Below are 12,696 nucleotides of genomic sequence, written 5' to 3' on the forward strand. Positions count from 1 at the left end.
GACTGTTTGGACCAGCATGTACTTCCTATTTGGAACGCGATGGGGAGGAGTCTCTGAATCCAGTTCTCATATACTGTACAATCTATGGTTATTACACACGTGTACAATTTTCCTGCAATAGAAAAGCACAAAGGAGGACTAAAAATGTTTGTTTTTCCCAAAAAATTGTCAGTTTCCTAGGCAAAGGCAGCCTTACATGAGTTTGGGGAGGTGGGACAGCTTTTAATCTGGATTTGCAGTGGGATAATCCCTAATAAATTAATTATTTTAAGACTAAAGTGGCCTCATACAAGATAGTAAATCTTTTCTTCATAGATTATTAGTGACAATCACTCAATAAATAAAAAAATTAATCATATTTAAACAATATCTGTTACTATGAAGGAGACAGAATATTGGAAACAGGTTTTTATTTCCACACAAGCATTTTAGTGTTAAAAGTGTTGTAGGTGGATGGCCACAGGAGAAATGAGGATCCTGCCAAATATTGGGAGGAGAAATCAGTGGGAGCATGTGCTGGCTGCTCCACTTTAAACTATTGCAACAGAAAAATTACCAAACAGTCTGCTTTTTTTCTTCTTCTTCCCCCTGATTTCAGTGTTTTGTTTTGTTTTTTCCTTGCAGTCCTACACGTATTACTTGCATCAGTTTACAAGCCTCAGCAACAGTTAGAAAATTATCTCATTTGTCTGACAACACTGCCTTTCGCCTCTGCACACTGTTTACACTCTGATCAGATTTTGTGCCCTAAACCAAAACATTTTCCAGTCACAGCCGGAGACGATGTCCGTCTGGCTGACGGTTAAATCATCCTCGACAAAGATTACAAAGATTAACTCTTTTTAGGGACTGTGTGCTCTGAGGCTGCATCACATGAGTAATCTTGAATATCTAGATTAGACAATAAGGCATTACCAAGGAGGGGGTTAAAAGCTGGGGGTTGTTTACAGCAATACTTTAGCAAAAAATAGTCATCCCTTCATTTTATAAAAAGAAGTGTAAGCTTTGTAGAAAAGGTGGCTGTCTGACGCTGATCCCCGCCCGTGTCTTGACATGCCGCCCCTTGGCCGCCAACATGTGGTGCATGGGTGGATTCTCAGTTAACGTCCTGTGATAATGATTACCATGTGGGGCTGGTGAAGCCACGCCTCTCTGTCTCCTTTTACAACCCAACATTCCCAGCCAGGCAGTGCTTTACTGGGAACTTGTGTGAGCCTGATTCAGTCAAATGTAGTTACGCAGCGGGGAAGCCAATAAAGAATCAGCGAGCGAGTTTTTAAAGCAGTTCCGTCACTCAAAAGTCCACCTGTAGTTCATTATCTTTATGCCCTGCAAATTTTGGTGCAAATCAGGCCTGTCGAAGACATGGCCCCCTCTTGTCAAAGACTCTTGATAATAGCAGTGATAGGACATATAAAGTGAGTGCAACAGGTAGCACTTAATTTAAAAAAAGAAAAGGTTGATGTCCTTGTTCTTTACTTGTTAAAAACTTGTTTCACCCTCGTAAAACAAGCATCCACATTTTTGCAAAAATGGATGTACATACTGTATATTAGGGCTGGGAATCACTGGGTTCTCCACAATACGATGCGGTACGCGATACATGGCTCACGATCGCGATAAAGTTAAAGTCCCACTATTTGTCACACACCTAGGTGCGTGAAATTTGTTCTCCGCATTTGACCCATCCATTCATAATTTTCAGTTTAGTGTGATATATGTATTTATATATTCATCTATAACATATATTTATACTGATAGTAAATGCTTAGATAGATCTCCAAACATGTAGAGAATATGTGTGTGTATTTTGTGTTTGAGTTCTCTCTTGTGCGTCCTTTCCTCCAGGTGGGTGAGGGAGTTCTTGAATGAAGAAAACAAAGGCCTGGACGTGCTGGTGGAGTACCTCGCGTTTGCTCAGTATGCTGTCAAGTAAGTCGCAGAAGAACTGTCCCCTTTTTTTTTCCTCTTCAGACCTGCTGGTGCATCTCCTCGCAGCACCAGCACCACCAGCATCACCGCTGCTGCTGCTGACAGAAACACCGAGTCACTCGGGGCTCATTGCTGACACATTGTGCATTATAGCAGCCACACGCTTCTATTCATGAACAGACTGTGTGATTGTTAGTCACTCACAAAGTCCCTGTTCAGGGCCAACGAGCCTCGTCCTTAAATATTTTATTCACCCCTCCATTTCACCGTATGTTTAATAGTCTGTCTGCATTATGAATGGCTGGCTGTAAAGTTTTGTTTGTGCAGTGTTACAGGAGCACATTAAACTTTTGGACCTCTATAAGGCTGAAAAAAAGATTTAATAGCCATCAAGGGTAACCAAACCTGATCTTTCTAATTTTTTAAAAATTGGGATTTAAGGACGTGGATTTATTTTTATTTTATAGCTGCAGGCGAACACACTGATCCCTCAAGTTTGGTACTTTCCCCTCCTCTCCTGCTATTTTTCTTGAACGTTTGGAGTGAAGAGTTCTGACCTTGAGCAGTTTGTGCTGCTTTCAAGGAGGAATTATTACTTCAGGTTGAAGCTGTTTTTCACATTTTAAAAAAGCAAATTACAGAATTTTCAAGCGGTTAGAGAATAAAAAAGCACTTTTCAATTAAAAGTATCTAAAATCTAAGTTCAAGCAAATACAAATGAGTGTTTTAAACCCCTTGGTGTCATGGGTAAATGAATTTCATAGATCACCTTATCTGACCCTTCATCTCTTCAGATTAAAACAAGGACGTGCGTCTCAAACTTTATTCATAAAGCACTTTTCATGCTGCATGGAATCAACTTTCTGGGAGGATAAGGGCTTATTAATTACAAATATAATTATAGGTTTTAAACAAACGTATATGTATAATTTACAACAAATCTAACGATTTGTTGGTATGATGGGTACAAAAATGAATTTGTTTTGAACTTATTTTAACATGTCAAAATGATTAATTAGTTTGTGGATTTTGTGAAATCCTTTGAAATTTTTAGAACAAATTTGTGCATTTTATGTTTATGGACCCCAGGAAGACTAGTGAGCACTCAAATAAGCAAATGTTACAAGTAGCGCAAATTGCTTTAAAGATTTAAAACAATAAAAAGGAAATTATAAAATCCACAGAATACCCTTAAATCTCCTATATCTCAACATATTAATAAAATTTAAATAGAAATCAAATTGGAATCCTGGTTTAATGCTGATGTGAAGAATATTTTGGGGATAGTCATGTCAAAACTGGAGCTTTCCTCCTTTCATTTCGGAACTTTTTCCATTGCCTTAAAAAACACAAAATATTTAGTTTGAAATTGTAATTTAAACAGTGAACGTCTTCACTTTTTCCATGTTTTTATAAGGACGTGTTTAATATTAAACTTCCAAATATTCAAAAATATCGAATTGAGTCAAATAGATCTGAATCATTAATTTTATTATTATTATTATACATCACTGACGTAACTATAATAATTACAAATTATATAATCATTTCATTTCTGTTTTAAAAGCACCAGACAGGACTTGTTCTGTGGTTTTCTGCCATATTAGTAATGTTTAGACTATGAGGTGGTTAGACTTGGCTTTGTTTAGTTAACCATCCACGTAGCTTAGAAATGTTTATCTTACTGACTTGGAGTGAAATGTGGTGTATTTTATTTTTATTTACTTGATTTGAGGCATCAAACTAGGCAGTTTTAGGTCAAATTGGCATTAGATTAACTTTATGATTTCCAAATACTAGAGATAATGTTGGAGTGGTAATATTCCTCTTGCCGTGTCTCACGGTGACCTGCAGCTATGATGGCGACTCTGTGGAGAACGCAGACGATGCCTTGGATAAATCCAAGACCTGGAGCCGCTCCATTGAAGACCTGCATCGAGGGGGCAGCTTTCATCGAGGGGCCAACCTGCATCGAGGGGGCACCCTGCCTCCCAATGCCACCGGTAATGGCATCACCCGCTTGGGGCGCCATTCCACCTTACGGTATGTAAACATGCTGGCGCTCGTCGACCGTGACGAAGTGATACAGCGGTGACCTGTTAACCTGTTTCTTTGTTTGATTTGGGGCGGCGGCTACTGTTTGTGCTTCCCAGTGTTTGGTTAAAGCCATGGGATTATTTTGAGAAGTCACACATTTCATATGATGAATCAGCTGCTCCTTTGTGCAGTCATGAGGTCGGTAAGACTTTAAAGGGCTTAGGACACACGCAGTGGAAGGAATGCCTTTTCTATCTGTTTTTAAGAATACTTTTTATAGCTTATCAGACCGTATAGGACTAAAAATAAAAGGGATTTTCCTGACAATGTAGACAAAAGTTAAATTTTTTTAAGAGTGAATCTAAATGGCAAACAGTTAAAAGTAACTTCAAATCCTGCGTAAACAGGATTTCATGGCAGTTTCTTCACAAGTCCGTGCTAATGTACTGTATGCTTAACAGTACAAATCCCTTTTGTTCTTGTTTCGTTTCTGTGTTCAAACCCGTCCTTTCATTGTTTCAGGACATTATAGAAGAGGAAGGCAACATCAAATCAGCTGTCATAACAGTTTTTTTTAAGTTTCAATAAGTGCAGCAAAGTAAAGCTAGACATTTTTAGCTTTATACATGTTTTTTAAGTAATAATTAGGACTGTAAGGAGCACCTGAGCGCTCAGGTACTTGCAATCTGATCTTGAAAATTCGAGTACGAATGTTCACGGCGTCCAACATCGCTGATTCACGATTTTTTTTATAAATATAGTAGTGTGTAGTAAAAAAAATAAATCAAACAGTTGATGTAATTAACATAATTCCATCGGATTCTGAAGCGGAGAAACACAGCTTTGCGCTGATTAACAGCACAATTCTGTTATGGAAAAAAGCAACTTTTCTACCTGAATGTCACCAAAATGTAATGTTTAGAACGTAAGGTTTTGCAGAACTTTAAAAATTGAAAAACTCTAGAGAACATTTTCAGGATTTGTTCTTGGATTATCTAAAACAACAGTGATGTTTGTGTTTTTTAAACTGTTTGTTAGAGCTGAACCTAACCAGAAGGTTAACAAAAAAAACATGTATAAAGTAACAAACATAAATAAAAGTATAAATGAACAAATAATTTCCATTTTCATACATCCAGTAAAAAAAATACACATGGTAACAAACTTGCTAAAAAGTAAGAATCGTGGCTTGATTCCTGAATTTAATCGTATCGCATAAATTAGTGTCTGTTGCAGAGAAAAGAGATAAGAACTTCAAAAAATGTCATGTAAATGTGTAAAATTACTGCACCACTCAAACAAACCTTCAGTTATTTGTATATGCTCAGCTGGATATACAGCATATACAGTACATGTAATCCACCCTCACCGGGACTGATTCGTTTTTTTTTTTTTTCTTCTGTTTTGTCCCGGTCTTTTGTCCATAGTCATCTGTTCCCTTGTTTGCCACACTTGGACAGCAGGCAGGTCTCAGCTTCGCTCTGCTGGCTCACAGTCACCTTTGTGCATCCCTAAGACACAACCAACCCGGACATAATGGGCCGGCACTCACTCATGCATTCCTATAGACAGACGCCTCCTTTATTGTACTTTAACACCCCCCCCCCCTCCCTGCTAGAGCTGCTCAGTTTATTTGTGCTTCTGTCTGCGTATGGGATGTGAATTATGTGTACCCCCCGCCCCCTTGCACTTGACACTGAATTCTCCTTTCCTTGGAGCAAATGGCTTTTTTTTCCCCTGAGCTCATTGTTTGTGCTGCTTGTGTGGCTCCCTAAATGCAGCTCCGTGCTGACGTTAGCCTAGTTTCTCCCTTCAGCTGTGCCAGAGCAGAACATTAGCTTACTGCCAGTATAAACACAATGAACAGCTCATACCAATTTAGTGTTTAAGTTACTAGAGTAATCTGTTTTGTTTGTAAATGTTGTCACATCAACTATGAAGCAGGTTACGTTATTGTTTTTTTTTAGATATGTGTTTGCTACTCAGGGTATTTTTCCCCTTTAGCAGTTTAGTTTGGGTTTAAGCTAGCAAAGAATAAACAATACGTTGAGCTTTAACTCAATGTCTTCTTCAAACTGCCATCTTGAAGGACTCCAAACACACTGAGCTGCCCCAAGTGTTCCCAAAAAACACGGTATGTTCTGGAAAATTAGGAGTTAGCTAGTAGCATGTAGATGTTAGAGTTCAATATTTCAATACCTTATAGTGGGTAGTTTTTTTTTCCTTTTTGTTTGTTTTTTGTTTTTGTGTCTTTAGTGCTTTTTTTTTCAATAGTTTCTGATAATTAAAATGTTTTAGAACAAGAAGTACCAAATGTTCAAATATATTCCCCCTTTTTAAAATACATTGACTTTATTTTTTGTGGCAAATGTGGCAAAAAGATGTACTAATAAAATATAGAAAAATAGAAAAGATATATTGAATTCTGCAGTGATCCCAAGATTAGACAGGAATCTGTGGATCCTGATGTTTGCAGATGACATTGTTCTACGTATTGAGAGCGGACAACAGGTGGAAACACTTCTAGAAGTTGAAGGTTTGATCTCAAAAGGATACGGGAGCAAATCTGCTGCAGCAAGACAGAGTAAAATGAGAGTAGTTTAATGCTTAGTCAGCAGAGCGATGGAGACTGTGGGAAAGAGCTAGATAGGCATGTACTAGCAGGTTGGGAAGTTCCAGGTGTCATATGTGACCAACAGCGTGTCAGCAGGAATGAAAGGAAAGTTATAGAAGACTGTAGTCAGAGCCTCCATGTTTTTGATTAAGGGGGGAGGCGGAGCTGGGGGTAGCAGAGACAAAGATGCTGAAGTTCCCTTTGGGAGTGACCAGGATGGATAGGATCAGACAGGAACAGCTCATGTTCCATGTTTTGGAGAGCATTGGATCAATTAACTAAACTTCTATAATTTGTTACATTTAAATATATTAGTTTTTATCAAATTACATTTTTAAATTGAGTAAACGATCAACTCAAAATTTTAGTTTCATAAAAACGAATAATTTTAAAGGTAACAATTTGCAAAAATGTGTTTGTGATAGTTTACCATTAAGTATATGTTTTCACATTTTCATTCAGCTGTGAAAAAGGGTTTCTTTGCTAACTTTGCAGTTCTTTCTTTGTGATCCAAAAAAAGTTAAACTTGTTAAACTTATTTAAGTTAAGCTTAGCAGTTTTTCAGTTTCTGTCTTTGCTCTGTCATTGTCTATCATTACGCTTGATTTAAGCCAACAAGTTACACATCTAAACCAGAAAATCTTTCCTCACTAATAGTTCAGCTCCTAAATATTCTTATTGTGGCTCCTATGAAAGGGTGGAAATTCCCATTTTGTAATTTAACTAATTATTCAGTTTCTGTTCCTTAATAGGAATTCATTTTGGTCATTTTTTTCTTATTTTAAATCAATTATATATATTTGGAAATAGCTTGCTTATTTCCTTGCTGGTTTTAGAACTGTTTTTAAGGGATAAACAAACTAAAATAGTAGAAATTATTAGGTTTTTAACAGATATTTTTATCATTTCATGTAGAAAAGCCTACAATTATGTCAGAGTTTCATCAAGTTTATTCCAATTTTATTCCAACAGGTTTTTTTTTTATTTTTGGGTGAAAAATACAAACTTTTTTCTCAAAAGTTGTACAAAATACGTTTTTAAGGTAAACTTTAAGATGTTAGTTAGCTGAGCCTCCTTGAAGACAGCCTACAGTACAAAGTGTCGTAACTCACATTGAATCATTCCTAGAGGCGAGAGAGCTGACAGGAATAAGCCTGTATAGTAGCCTGAGAGCACATTTTCCCTGTCAAGTTGATCTGTCGGTAAAACCTTATAAGAAAAAACAAGTTTCCAGCGCTCTGCAAATCAAAAGTAAAAATAACTGTTTTATTTATTTTTTTGTTTTTTGGTTTTGGTCCCGATCCAATAATCTTTTGATTAGAAAAGCAATCCCACTGTTCTTTTAATCATGATTGTGTTGTTTTTAGTCAAAATCTGAAAACATGCCACTTTGTTTGACATATTTTCTGCAAAGCAGCAGGAGTTCATTAGAAGTTTGCCTCTGCAGTGTAAGCCAGCCCCCACTTCCCATCATCCATCTGTTTACATGTTCTCCAGCTAGCTTGCAGCCCCTCACAACCCCAGGCTAACATTAGAGGTGCAACAAAAACCGCGAGAAATATTGGAGCTATCCAGCTTTACAGTTTTGATCCGGATGTTAGCTCGTATGATAAACACGTACATGGATCTAGTTGTTCACAACTAGATGCATCAGAATGGAGCAGAGCAGGGATCATGAGGGGTTAACCTCTGATTCACAATGATTTAAATAAAGAAAAATATCTAGAAATTAAATTTTAAGCTTAATTTTTTTCATATATGGCTTCCATAATCAGAAAAATGCTGCAAAAACATGTTAAAAACACAGGTTTTTAAAAAAAAAATCACTGTGCTGCATTCAAATGATTGGCTGCTGCTGTGTGAAATGTTTGTAAAGAACATTAAATTCCAAACAACTGAAAGAAGCCATCCGGTGGCCCCTTGAGTGTCTGTCATCCGCGCTGCCTTTGTTTATGTGTTCATGCAAATCGGCACGGTCCCATTTGTGAGGAAGACTGAGTTATAGGAGGGCTCATTTGCAAATAGCATCTGTTTTGTTTGTTTATCCAGTCCTCCTGAATAATTTCTTTTTTTTTTGTTTGTTTTGTTAGCTACAGCACTATGTCAAGCAGGCGAACGTTAAAAAACTCCAGGCTGGTTTGCAAGAAGGACGACGTCCACGTCTGCATCATGTGCCTTCGTGCTATCATGAACTACCAGGTCAGCTCTGTGCAGTCTGCAGTCGAAGCACAATCATCTAAGTGGAAAAAAAAGCTTTTTACTTATTAATTTCTTTACTTTTCTCTGTGTCTCGTTCTCTCGTTTCCTTTCTTCCAGTATGGTTTTAACATGGTCATGTCACACCCGCATGCTGTGAATGAAATTGCACTAAGTCTCAACAACAAAAACCCAAGGTAAGTAAGTTCCAAACAGAATTTAGAAATACTCCACCAAAACCGATCCAGATGTTTCATAACCTCAGACACATTACGGAATGAGGTTAGTCTGAGTGGCCCGGGGTCAGATCCAGCGCGAGTGCTTTTGTTGCTCAGAGACGTCCTGACAGAAGCGAGGCGCCGCTGGCACACTCCACCGTTCTCGCAGACGCGTACTCAGACGCTACTCTGCGATAGCTTCTGGTGGAGTCGAGATTTGTTTGTGTGTGTTTTCACTTCATGCCCAAGGGCTGAAAGAGGTCCACAAAAACAGAAAGGGAATCACTTAACCTGTCAGATTCAGTCTCATCCGGGCAGAGAAAACCCAGCGTGGAGGAAGTAGACACGGCGTGCACTTTAGCACACTTTAATTCAGTCGACACAATCGCAATTAGGAGCTCTTTTGACATTATTTTTTCATTTTCCAACGAAAATTTTCCCTGACATATATGGTAGGGGTATATATTGGCAGTAGGATACGTATTTTAATTTTAAATTTTAATTAGATACAACTATCGCCAAATGAAATATTTTATTTATCGTTGAATCAATGTTTCCCTACACCCCTAATAAATGACATACTGATTTTCTAAAAACCTCCCCTATCCTCCTCTATGTTGCTGACTGATCCTGTTTGTACGTTTTTCTCATTTTCAGAACCAAAGCTTTGGTTTTGGAGCTCCTGGCGGCCGTCTGTCTCGTGAGAGGTGGCCACGAGATTATCCTCTCGGCTTTCGACAATTTTAAGGAGGTAACGCTCTTGCAAGGACGGCTAAACCACAGCAGACAGGAGAATGTCGTTCTCCGACTGTGCAGTTTCAAACCATGACTCGGCGCCAGAGGAATCCTCCCTCAGCAGATTCCTCGCTGCTTCAAAGGGGATGGCATCTAGGAAATTAGCCCACAGATTACGGCAGCACAGCCCAGGATGACTGGCGTAGAAAATAGTGCACGGTAACAGGATTCAGCAGGCTTAAAAGAGGAAAGATTTGTAACCGATAGTCTCGTCTGACCTTTTGTGGAAAAAGGAAGTGGACGGAGAGGAAAGAAGATCTTGATGCTGTGAAAGGCAGAAGCTCCACTTTGTAGCTTGCAGCCTACAAACACAGACTAACTGAAGTTAATGTAATATTTACTCTGCTGAATGAAATATTGAGTGTTACTCTCAGGCATGGTTGGAGGAAAAAGCAGCATATCTAATGAGATAAAGGCTGAATGGTGAATATTGTAAATGCAGTGTAAGGCTCTCTTTTTTTTATTTTTTACATTAATGCCATCAACGTTTTTTTGGGTGGCTTTGATGTGCTGTCACAGAAGGCTTGAAGATTTTGGAAAAACACGCCTCCCCTGCCTTTTAAATCCTTAATTGCGTGTCTGCGGAGCTGCCCTCCTCATGACCTGTCTGAACTGTGAAGCATCTCCTGCTTCCCAAAAAACAGACCAAAGGAAAACTTTTTCATACTTGTCACAAATGTTTAGGAAATACTGTTTGTGTCGCCCAGGACTGATAAAAAACCTGTTAAATTCACTTTTCTTCTCACATTTAGGATTGACTCATTTGTGTTTTTTTTTTTTGCAGGTTTGCGTGGAGGAGCAGCGGTTCGAAAGGCTAATGGAGTACTTCAAGAATGAAGACAACAACATCGACTTCATGGCGAGTGCAAACAAACTCCTTAATGAGTATCGATTGTGCCGCGATCCCTGAAAAAGCCCCAGAGCAGACCTGAGATCTGCCCCACAGAGCCAGACTGAATGCATTCCACGTTAATGATTCACTGTTGTAGAGGCTTCTAGAGAAGCACTTTGGTGGGTGAGTGGTGGGTTAGTCAGGTGCAAAGGGCGGAGAAAGGATGTAGATGAGATGGAGAGAACACTAATGAGTAACCAGGCCCTCTAATTAAACTGGTCGTTCAGAGGAAAGTATAAAGTGATGGGATGACTTCACCTTAAATCTGTAAGCTCTTGTGATGCAGCCATTCTGATGAAACTGATTTATTTTCTGAACGGTGAGATCACACAATCATAAGCCAAATACTGAGCATTTTAAGGAAGTGAAAGAAAAATGAATTGCTTTATCATGTGTGAACTGTAAATATAAGTGCGAATTCATCATTTTTAAACTTTTAACGTATCATTTGTATTCTTAAATTTGTGCTTTTATCCATTTTCAGCGACTTTGATTTCTGAGAAAGGAGCCTTATAAATGAAATGTATCATTATTAATAAAATTGTGTTTATATTTTATTTATAATATTTTAGCATTATGTTAGCTGTTTTGTCAAAATTAAACTTTAAAAAAAAAGTTGATTTAGAGTTTAGCTAATATTTTAGCATTATAGAAGCTGTTTTGTCAAAATTAGACTTTTTTCCAAGTTTTTGGGTTAGTTTGGCATTTAGATAATATTTTTGCAAGCTTTCCAATTCAGCATTTTCAGCTATCAGCAGTAACAGCTTCAGCAGCCACATTCAGCTTACAGCATTCACTCTTGTGTTATTGCAGGTAATGCCATTAATGTAGTTTTATTTATTTTACTATGAACTTATACATAAACAAGATTTGATCATGTGTTTTATTTATTTATCGGTTTAAATGAACCAGTCAGTAGCTACCTGCAGTGTCTGGTCTCTGAAGGTGACGTCTTACTGTCTGCCTTCTGCTTCTAATTCCCAGGTTGCGTGTATGCAGTTCATCAACATCGTGGTGCACTCGGTGGAGGACATGAACTTCAGAGTTCACCTGCAGTATGACTTCACCAAACTGTGTTTGGACGACTACTTGGATGTAAGCTGAGACAAACCTCTGCTTGTAAATGGGCTGCAGACATCCGTCTGAACAGTCAATAATAGCTTTTCCATGACCTCAACAAATCGTCCTTTCTTTAACCTAGCTTTGAAATGGCTTTCTTTCTAAAAAAAAAAAAATAAAAAAAAATTCCAGAAACTAAAGCATACGGAAAGTGATAAGCTACAGGTCCAGATCCAGGCCTACCTGGATAATGTGTTTGACGTGGGAGCCCTGCTGGAGGATGCAGAGACCAAAAATGCCGCTCTGGAGCGTGTGGAGGAGCTGGAGGAGAACATTTCACATGTGAGTGCCTTATCGTGTTTTTAACATGTTTTTGTTTCATTTTTCTGATGATTAGGAAATATATATACAGAAAATTAAACTTAAATTTGCTTTTAATTAATTAAATGTAATATTTATTTTAATCAGGAGCAGTGCACATTGACAAACATTTCATGAATTTTGATTTTTGCTAAAAAACTGTATATTTATACTGAAAGACCACTAGAAACACTTAAAAAAAATAGATCAGAAGACGATCTTTAGCATTCTCTTCTATAAGGCTCCATGTTTGCATCAAGAAGTGGATTGTTGTAACCAGAAAAGACATGCACAATGTTTAACACTCGACATTTAAGTCCTGACTGATTAGCGCGCTGCTGTAGGACTGAACATTCGTCACGTCCCCGCCTGTGTATATTTATCGGGTTGGATGCTGTCTCTTCAATAAGTTTGTGTCACTGCATGACCTTCTCCTCCTGATGTTCCTCCAGATGACAGAGAAGCTGCAGGACACAGAGAATGAAGCGATGTCCAAGATCGTGGAGCTGGAGAAGCAGCTGATGCAGAGGAACAAGGACCTGGAAGCCATCCGGGTCAGAAAAGCATCTGTTTTCTTTAGCGTTTCTGCATAA

At 38.3% G+C, this 12,696-nt stretch overlaps 1 protein-coding gene across 3 annotated transcripts in view; it reads left to right on the plus strand.

Annotated features, from left to right (window-relative positions):
* fmnl2a (formin-like 2a) overlaps window positions 1-12,696 on the plus strand; it is a 47,547-nt gene that overhangs the window by 23,376 nt on the left and 11,475 nt on the right. For all 3 annotated transcript variants that reach the window (XM_036209584.1, XM_036209586.1, XM_036209585.1), the window contains exons 5-13: window positions 1,849-1,932; window positions 3,787-3,975; window positions 8,674-8,782; window positions 8,900-8,976; window positions 9,655-9,748; window positions 10,577-10,651; window positions 11,669-11,779; window positions 11,936-12,085; window positions 12,556-12,657. In XM_036209584.1, coding sequence (XP_036065477.1) covers window positions 1,849-1,932; window positions 3,787-3,975; window positions 8,674-8,782; window positions 8,900-8,976; window positions 9,655-9,748; window positions 10,577-10,651; window positions 11,669-11,779; window positions 11,936-12,085; window positions 12,556-12,657 — 991 coding nt within the window. The remainder of the gene's footprint in view (window positions 1-1,848; window positions 1,933-3,786; window positions 3,976-8,673; window positions 8,783-8,899; window positions 8,977-9,654; window positions 9,749-10,576; window positions 10,652-11,668; window positions 11,780-11,935; window positions 12,086-12,555; window positions 12,658-12,696) is intronic.

This window comes from Oryzias melastigma, linkage group LG21 (assembly GCF_002922805.2).
Source record: "Oryzias melastigma strain HK-1 linkage group LG21, ASM292280v2, whole genome shotgun sequence".
NCBI classification, from domain to species: Eukaryota; Metazoa; Chordata; class Actinopteri; order Beloniformes; family Adrianichthyidae; genus Oryzias; species Oryzias melastigma.